At 40.0% G+C, this 9,764-nt stretch overlaps 1 protein-coding gene across 1 annotated transcript; it reads left to right on the forward strand.

The window, feature by feature from the left end:
• Positions 1 to 2,545: 2,545 nt before the first annotated feature.
• dnase2 (deoxyribonuclease II, lysosomal) lies at positions 2,546 to 9,703 on the forward strand. The gene is made up of 7 exons (XM_076081275.1): positions 2,546 to 2,901; positions 3,678 to 3,775; positions 3,980 to 4,148; positions 4,913 to 5,009; positions 5,597 to 5,761; positions 7,644 to 7,862; positions 8,047 to 9,703. The coding sequence occupies exons 1-7, from the start codon at positions 2,872 to 2,874 to the stop codon at positions 8,409 to 8,411; spliced, it is 1,143 nt and encodes a 380-aa protein (XP_075937390.1). The 5' UTR covers positions 2,546 to 2,871; the 3' UTR covers positions 8,412 to 9,703.
• The last annotated feature ends 61 nt before the right edge of the window (positions 9,704 to 9,764 follow it).

Raw genomic sequence — 9,764 nt, forward strand, 5'->3', positions numbered from 1 at the left:
ATAGCTAGCGAGCGACTACATGAGTAGAATTCCACTCTGCGACGACTGATTTCGTGATGGAAGCAGAAATGGAAGCACCTGCTACTCCCGCAACAAACTACGGTGGTGACGAAGACCAACACCCGTGGATCGCTAGCGAGTTAGTGAGCTGAGGAAGTGTTGACAGTTGTGCAGCACTAGTTGGCTAACGTTAGCTAGCCACCACACCATAGGATTGACAGGAGCCGCGAGAGCGCAGCATTAGTGTTAGCATTAGGGTTAGCATTAGTGTTAGCATTAGGGTTAGCATTAGGGTTAGCATTAGGGAAATCCTTCCCAGCTGTGCGCAAGCTGTGTGTGAAGCTGAACACACCTCTACCTGCCTCAGCGGCCTGTGAAAGGCTGTTTAGCGTCGCAGGACTAGTCTTCAGCCCAAGAAGAGCGAGACTGAATTCTCGCAATTTTGAAAACCAACTTCTTTTGAAGATGAACAGGACATTTTTCAGTTTCAAGTAATGACTGGGTTGCTGCTTTAGTATTGATCATGTTTTGATATTTGAGTCATTTCGCCCAATTGCAGATTCAGTTTGAGCAAAACCTTTGTGTTCAAATCAGGCCCATCGGAGTTTACAAGGTGTCCTTTCTCAAAACACTGACCTGATGCATCAAGTGGATATTTTTTACAATATTATGCATTTGCCCTCTACATCCTCTAGTCGGAATGAGCATACTTATAAACGCACTGTTACAACTCCTTCATAGTGTCATATTGCTTTTCGGAGAATTATGATGATAAGTTCATAGTAGATGCAAAAGTATACTTATGTACAATATATTATGTTGAACATTGTTGCTCCTGGATGAATCACAGCCAACCCAATTATTTTCAACACAGCTCCATGTCCTTGGTCCTGGTGGCCACAGCATTAAAAGAATAAACTTCATAATTCTGACGCTTTGCTTTTTTATTAACAGCGTTTACTTGTACTTTTACTTTCAATACATTTAATATCAGAAAATTACTTTTGATACTTAAGTACAATAAATATCAGATACTTTAAGACTTTTACTCAAGTAGTATTCTAATAGGTGACTTTTACTTTTACTGGAGTAGTTTTCCAGTAAGGTATCTTTACTTTTACTCAAGTATGGCTTTTGGGTACTTTATACACCACTGCTTAAATGCTGCATGCATGTGATGATCCAGCTCCTCCGATGTGTGTTTCGTCCTCTCAGCTCAGAGGAAAAGTTTTTGAGGAAGTCCTGGTCGGTCTGCATCAGTAAAGTTAGAGGTGACGAGAGGAAGCTGTGTCACTTCCTCAAACAGAGCACAATTATGTGATATGTGATAGCGATGTTTTGATCAACACTGCAGGTTGAGCTCCACGTTAAAAGGAGAAAGCTAATTGTAAGTGATTAGAAGCACACAAAAATTGTCTCTAAAGGTAATGTATTTTTGTTTAATCATAAGTAAATAGGGGAGATCGATTAACATATCAGCTAACTAAAAGGTTAGACTTCACATGAAAGTTAAAGGTCATGATGTATTTCCCGTTCTTGGTGACAGTCATTGTTCTCTCACGTAACCAGCTGTTTTCTCGGCCTAAGCTCCAAATGATCAAATGGTAGATAAACATGTCAAACGAAGAAGAGGAACAGAGGAGGAGGAGAAGAAGAAAAGCATCGAACGAGAAATAAACCACACTAAAACAGGAAGAAACAACAACTATCCAGATTCTAGTTCCACTTTTAAGGTGGTAAGAGTTCAACACCTCCGCCTACCAAGGTTGGGTCAATATACTGCATCATTTTTATGGTATTGACCAAGTCAACATGTGTTTGCCATTATTAACTTAATTTAAGATGGCTGACTGAGAGTTCCTTCTAGTGTGGTGGTTTCAGGAGTGTTTAGGTCTGTGAAACCTTCACACTCTAACTTATCTGCAGAGGTTTGCTGTCTCTCCAAGCTGGATCCTTTCAGAGACTTTTCCACCCAAGACCCAAGACCCAAGTGTTTTCTACCGAAAGGTAGAAAACACTGAACATGTCTCATTTAAGGGGGGATGAAAATGGTTAAATTTATAAAATATTTTAAAGTATTAGATATTGATACAGTATAGCTATCCTGCCCCTATAGATCATATCATATCAATTTATATTTCATAACTTTAATATTATATATGTTGCATTTATAAGAAGGCTACTTCTTGGTAAATGAAAACATTATTTATCTTTTAATATCACTTAGTCAGGGCTTCAATTTTTTTTTTAAATTTGTCTATTTTTGTATTTATTTTAATTTTAATTTAGCTGTGCCCGCTTTACATTTATGTACCTATTTTCCAGATACTCGTCCACATAATAATAGTGCTGTCTATTCCTTAACCTTTAACTTAATTTGTCCAGCTTTGTTGTCCTTGTTCCTAGCTGTTATCTCAATGTGTGTATAAGTACACTGAGTGCATTGAAAGATACCATGTTATGTGTTTACATACTTGGCCATTAATATATTTGTATTCATATTTGTCTGTGTAGCCCCGCCCACCGAGTAACGCCATTGGTCAGTTGACTGAAACCAAGGACTCTTAAAGAAGGATAAGACGCGAGCGAAGAGTTTACGGAGCATTTAAGTTTAACCTTCTTATATAACGTCTTAGAGTTCAACCATATTGTTTTGTCCGTCGATGTTTCGTACATTTTAAAACGTTCGTAGTAAAAACGCCTTCGTTTGTGAGTGTTGTTGAAGAAGCCATCGGTTGCGTGACGTCACTTCCTCATCCTACTATTGTGGTCCCAGAAATGAGTTAAACAAGGATGTCGATGAAGATGAAACTTGCACAGAAACTACAACACGTCTTCAAGCAGAGATCAGGTTTATAATCTGTTGAGGACATGAATGAGGAAACACGCATTCAGCCAGAGGTGTGTATTAAATGGTTAAATGAAGCTTTACATGTGACTTTACCTTCCTTTAGTGTTATAAGCAGTTGGCAATAAGCTCAACGTGTAGTTTTACTTTTACGTGTAACTTTAGGCTATAACGTGTACTGTGATTTAGCTATACTTTAAAGTTCAGTTTGAGCTTTCGTTCACTACATTTGCATCGGTTTTAACTGTGTTAACTAATAACCTTCCTGACTGAACCTGTGTTGAAATGTAGAAGTGCGTTTACTCAAGTAACGTACTGTATTCAAGTACGTGTTTGAGGTATTTGTACTTTGAGTATTTCCATTGTATGCAACTTCAAACGAAGGGGAAATATTGTACTTTTTACCCCACTACATTTATATATCTTTAGTTACTTTACATTATGAATACAAAATACAAACAAACAGATAAATCCAGATGTATTATTTGAGATTAAGCCTCCCAGTGGTGTATACAATAGTAATAGATTACTCTGCTTTTACCAGCTGCAACATTAAAGTGGTGATTGCATATGACTGCATCAATGATTATAATCCAAATATAAGATATAGATTTATTATTCTAAAATGAGTCCTTGTGTACGATAAGTACTTTTACTTTACTTGGTACTTTAAGTAGCCTACATTTAGCTGCTGTTACTTTTGTAACCTCTCTTTGAGACAATTGTGAATTGTTTAATCACTAAAGCAATTTTATGCATAAATGGCAGGTATATATATATACATGTATGTATATGTAATGATTAATATAAGTCTGTCTCTTCTTCTCAGATGCTTCTGTTCCTGTCCCTGCTGATCTTCTGTGTGCCACTAGGGGGCGATACCTCACCAATCACCTGCTACAACGACCAAGGAGATGCTGTTGATTGGTAATTCATTGACAGTAGTCCTGGACAAAGCCATCTTTTATAAATACACTTCATGCTTTGTTTATTTTTAGCCCTGTTAGGTGACTTAAGAAAGCCTTGTAGGAAGTTGAAACAATACTTTGCAAACCAGTGTCGTGTGAAGCTCATTTACAGCTTTCCAAATGTCTTCCTCAGATGCACTCACTGCCTCATTCTCTGTGTTAGGTTCTACGTGTACAAGCTGCCTAAAGAACATGAAAAATCTCCCCATCAGGGTGAGATGTATTTACTGCTGGAAAGGGGGAGTGAAGGATGGACTAAAGGGAAGGAGACAGTGAACGACACCACGGGGGCTCTGGGCAGAACAGTCGGACAACTGTACTCACAAGGACAGGTGTGTTCCCACCAGGTGTCTTCTTCATCTGTAACAAAAGTGGAACAAATACTGAAACTAAACGTAGTGAGCTCAGGAAATCACCCAGGTGGAAGTCAGCGTCCTTCTACATGTGATACAGAGTTATTATAATTTTCATTTCCTTATTATTCACGTTTCAAATACATGCATGATTCATGCGAAATGGCCATATCAAAGTCATAATTTTCTTTTTATGACAGACCGGACTTCACTTTTTATTTGACAGGTCCCTAAATTGCAAATGATATCCTTAAAAAATACAGATTATCTATCTGAATCCTCATTAGCTTTTGCCATAGTGGTTGTAAATCTTCCTGCTGCATTAATATTACATTTATTTGCCCTTTTCTTTAATGTCCACACTATCTTCCAGACATCAGCTGATTTTATTTGGTTTTGCCTGCTTCTGCTGTTTCACTACAGACTTCTCATTTTATAAAAAGACTTATTAAATGCAGCGGTAAGCCTTTTTAAAAAAAACGTCTGCTATGACAACTTGACATATTTTATCAGATTAAGAAATGGGAACTGAAAGTTACTTGTTGACTGTCTCTGAACAGCTGTGGGTACGATAATATAGTTGTTTCAGCAGCAGGTTCACACAAAACATTTATGATTGTACACATCAACTTAACTGTGTTTTTCAATTAAAGTGTGTGTGTGTGTGTGTGTGTGTTTCTTGTGTTCGGTATGTGCCCAAGAACACTGTTTTTAATTTCAGTGAACCTCTCTCCTCTTCACAGGACACAGAGGTAGCGTACATCCTTTACAATGACCAGAGGCCAGCTGAGGACGTTGGTAATGGATGGGTTGGCAACAGCAAGGGCGGGCACACAAAAGGTGAACACAACAGCAGTCCAGCTCCAATTCCTGCATAGCCCAGATAGGCTTCCAGAGATTTGGCTTTGTACTCAAAATCAGCAGATATGTGCAAGTTTGTATAAATTGTGTAAAATCAAAAATGGCAAAGTCTATTGCAACACTGTATGAAACTAAATATTTCATAAATCAAGCTTCATTATACACCTTGTATTCCATATATCCACACATGGAAATACATATAAAACAAATGTTAATCCTATTTACGTAAAAGAGACCCAGAAGAGTCGCCAAAAATACCAAAACAAAGCTACTGAAATTCAGAGACTTGGTTGATTTTAAAACAGCACAAATCACGTTTAAGGCCAAACTAATTACGAACTGAAAGTATCCAAAAGTAAATGATATTTTTTATCATAGCATGTATAAAATGACAACGTGACAGGGATGAGCTGGTACTGATGAAGAATTGTCACCTGAATATGGAGCTCCTCTGTTTAGAGATCAACAAGATAAATGAGCACAGTTGATTTAGTTTTGACTCTAGCCATCTGGAGGGGAAACCTTGATGCTTGTTGCTGACAATCTTCATATCTCTGTTTCCTCAGGTGTTGTCCTGCTGGATAAAAATCAGGGCTTCTGGTTGGTCCACAGCACGCCTCACTTCCCTCCTGTACGTCAGGCAGGACAGTATTACTACCCCAGCAGCGGTGTGATCAACGGGCAAAACTTTATCTGCGTTACGTACCCGCTCGACCGCTTCCAGACCATCGGTAAGACTGGAGTCCTGCAGTGAGGCTGTACAGCACAGAGCTGTTATAAAAATACACGGATGACAATGTAATGGCGCTTCTTCAGGGAAGACAAAGTCTATTAAACCTATAATGACACGTATTACATGTATAAGAGTTTCCCTGATGTTACTCTGCCTTAAAGAGCTGCTTAGTGAAAACAGGTTTCAGCACGTTTCAGGTGAGTCTTACTTTCCCATTAAGGTGTAAATGCTGTTTCTAAGGCTGAAACCATCAATAATTGTCATCCTGTCTCATCTTGAAAGGGATTTCTTCGGTCGTTATTGTCTCGTCCCCCCAGTACTTCATAATCCTGTCAGGTTTTGACACGACTACAACAAGATCATGCAGATCCCAGATAATCAGCATAAATAGGTGTCATCACCATGTCACCGGGCTGACTGACTCAGAAGTTCGCCCAGTTGCTATGGCAGTGCCTGGGGTAATGTTATTCGATTGAGGCGTGTTACCATAGAGATACTGGCCTTCACACTGCAGCATGCGTTCGCTCCATCAGAGGCTCTCCCGTGAGTCTCTGGGATGCTCAGAGTGAGGCGTGTGTCCGGGCTAACGAGGACACCCAGCAATGTCAAGCACAGGAAGGTGTCGTGTTTCATTTTAGGGCACCTTGAAAGTGCACATTAATGAGAGGAAACTGAGATTGGACACTTTTTTAACGAGTTCATAAATAACCTCGGTTATTCAATTTGTGGAGACTAGTATTTTGTCAGAAATATATGCTTGTTTATGTTTAAATTAACTCAACTATTGATGTTTCATGCATGGAGTTATTGCTGAAACAGAAAGCCGATTAATGGATCAGTCATTTGATATAAACTTAAACTATTTTAATGTTTGATTAAAAGTCATTTACGAGGCAACAAGAGTCTTAAGACACGCTTCTGTGAGGCTTAAGTTTGGCTTAACGCTGCGTCAGCACGCTGACATGCTCACAGTGACGATGCTAACGTGCTGACGTTTAGCAGTTAGAATATTTACCATGTTCGCCATCTTAGCTTAGCGTGTTAGCATGCTAACATTGGCTAATTAATGTTAATGTAATCAAGACGAAGTACGACTGAGGCTGATGGGATTGTCATCAGTTTTGCAGATGTTTGGTATCAAACCAAAGTATTGAATCCATTGAAAATGTGACCTCATGATGGTGCGAGATGAAAAGTCGATGGATCACCGACATTATTACAGATAATCCTAAAGGGGACAATAGTTGGAAAGATATTTCACTACAAAACTAAAATGTCAAACCATGGTGTCGCTAGATGAAAAGTAATTTTTAAAGTTTTAAGACGTCACCTTGGACTACGAGATGTTGTGATGGTCATTTTTCACCATTTACTGACATGTTGTAGACTAAGTGGTGAATCAGTTAAGCAGAAAGGAATGGAGTGGTTAATCAATAATGAAAGTAATTGTCAGTTGCAGTCCCAATGGAGCTCCTTGAGAGACAGTAAGCTGAAGTGCATAATGTGTTTGTGTTAGAATCAGAGTTAAGTGTATGGTGTTGTATGTGTAGCAGTTGTGTACTATTTTATAGTTTGTTTGATACAGGCCAATAAAGGAACAATTTACATATTGTATACGTACATAAAGAAAAATAACATGCAACAAAATAACGCCAATGATACATACATACATGGATTTTTCTCATTACAGTAAAGAGTAAAATGCTTTCACTGTATCTATAGTTATATTATCCTTATCTGTTGCAGTGCAAGTTATTGATACGCCTCCGCACCAATGTCAGCAAGACAGCGCTGCTCATTTACTATACTGAACCCATACAGTGATCCTGGGGCGCCGGGAGCAGCGTTTGCCTTAAATCGAATTAGTTTTTGTCCAACAGGAGAGCAGCTTCAGATCAATCAGCCTAATGTGTACGACTGCGACGTCCCCGAGTCCTTGGCGTCCCTGGTGCCCGCACTGGCTGCTGTCTGTGGGAAAAAACACCCGTCTGGTCACATCTTTCCACGTATGAAACCTGTATCCAACCGCAGCGTGACTCTGACCTCAAAGGAAGGCACCAAGTTCATCAGCTTTGCCAAAGGGTCTTCTTTTGACCAAGGTACGATTTTGGAGCAATAAAAAAGTATTTTCTTGTTGCAGCCTCACCTTAAGTTTCTTTGCAGGTATAAATAGGCCAAATTGTAATAATTATTCACCCTCTGTACTTTACTAGAATGCAGACAATTTACAGACAGAGATAATAAAAACATGTTCCCATCCATCTCCCCTCTCTGCCTCACCAGACCTGTACCACTCCTGGGTGGCCCCCAGCCTCCGGTCAGACCTCCTGGTCCAGTTCTGGATTCGCTCCACGGGCATCCTCCCCTCCGACTGCTCGCTGGGCTGGAAGGTCCTGGACATCACGCTCATCAACCCGGGGCAGACGTTCACCTTCAAGGCCAGCCAGGACCACTCCAAGTGGGCCGTCAGCCCCAAGGAGGCCGGGGCCGGGGGAGGCTGGGTGTGCGTGGGAGACATAAACCGGAACAAGGCGGAGGAGACGCGAGGCGGTGGCACGGTGTGTCTGCAGGACCCGGTGGTGTGGAAGGCTTATCGCACGGCGGCGCTGGAGTGTGAGGCTTGTGCAGGAGGGACGATCCAGTGTTGACACCCTGCCTGGAGCCCCATAGGTAAAGGAGAGGGCCGTCATGGGTTCTTAAGGCTCAGATTATATCCGGCATGTGGGGCTTTTAAGCTAAACGTTTGCACTAGTTTGGTACAGTGGGATTTTCTTTTAATGTCTGGGGCAATCAATTTGAAATCAAGCATGTTTAGCATTTTAAATGAATGATCTTGGTGATAGTCCTGAGATGCTACAATCATTTTCTTTAAGGTTCCCTGTGGAGGTTTTGACCACTTTTAATGCTATGGTTTTCATGTGTGGCTTTATCTGCACTCTGTGCATGAGGAAACGTGCACATGGGTGAATGCAATACACATTCCAGCCAATATATTAAGATAGGTTGCTTTAAAGCCCCTAAAAACACTTTTAGCACTTCTCTGCAACATTAAACACTTCTGACTAAAGGTTGAAAACAATCATCTATAGGTATTATTTATTACAAGTTTAGCTTTAAAAAAAAACTCAACTAATCAGGACTGTGTTCCTAAATCTTGATTGGTGCATGGACGTATGTGACATCACATTATTCAAACCAAGCCCCACCCATTTCAAACCAGTGCAAAGAGCGCAAAGAAAAGAAATACAGAGAGTTAATATAACTGGAAGTGACCCAAGTTTGGCAGAACATAGTGTGTTCACGTGGGACCCCATCACTCACAGTAAGAGGCTGATTGAGGAAATATGTTTCCGGGGCCTTTAAGGCACAAAAAGCATTTTACTTGTTCATTTTGCTTGTTCAGAACGATTATGGGCTGCTATCAAGGGCTGCTGCACCCTCCTCTTCAAACTTAATGCATACAGAACAACGCTGGAGGAGGACAATTAGTCAAATCTGACAGAAAGCAGAGGGCTTTCTGGGAAATATGGCGTTCGTTTAGGAAAAAAAACAAAAACCTGAAAGGGCCACTTTAAATGAAAGCATTTGTTAAGTGTCTTTAAAACCGCTGGGTATTCTTTTAACTGAAACTAAAGAGTCAATGTTGCAAACTGTGTATGTCGGTGCTGACTCACTAGCATGATCGTTGTCTGTTTAAAGGTGCAATGTATACTCGGGTGTGAGGAATGCTTTAATACTTTGTGTTTCATGAACGCTTGTGTTATTAACTGGGTTGTATGAGTGTTTGTGAATCTCTAATGTGCTCCTCTGACATACATATCCTTAACTCGGTTTTTTTTTGTTATGTGTCCTAGATTTTATAGTTGTGTCACATTCCTTGATTAAGCTTGAAGATAAAGATGCTGGCTATCTTGAATCTGAATAAAAAGACTAAAACACAGGCATATTTTTTGTCGATGATGTATAAATTTGTCTCGCTTCATCCATGAGAAAAATAGAAA

The sequence above is a fragment of the Anarhichas minor genome, unplaced genomic scaffold (genome assembly GCF_050575085.1).
Source record: "Anarhichas minor isolate MPS153535 unplaced genomic scaffold, ASM5057508v1 ptg000079l, whole genome shotgun sequence".
Lineage (NCBI taxonomy): Eukaryota > Metazoa > Chordata > Actinopteri > Perciformes > Anarhichadidae > Anarhichas > Anarhichas minor.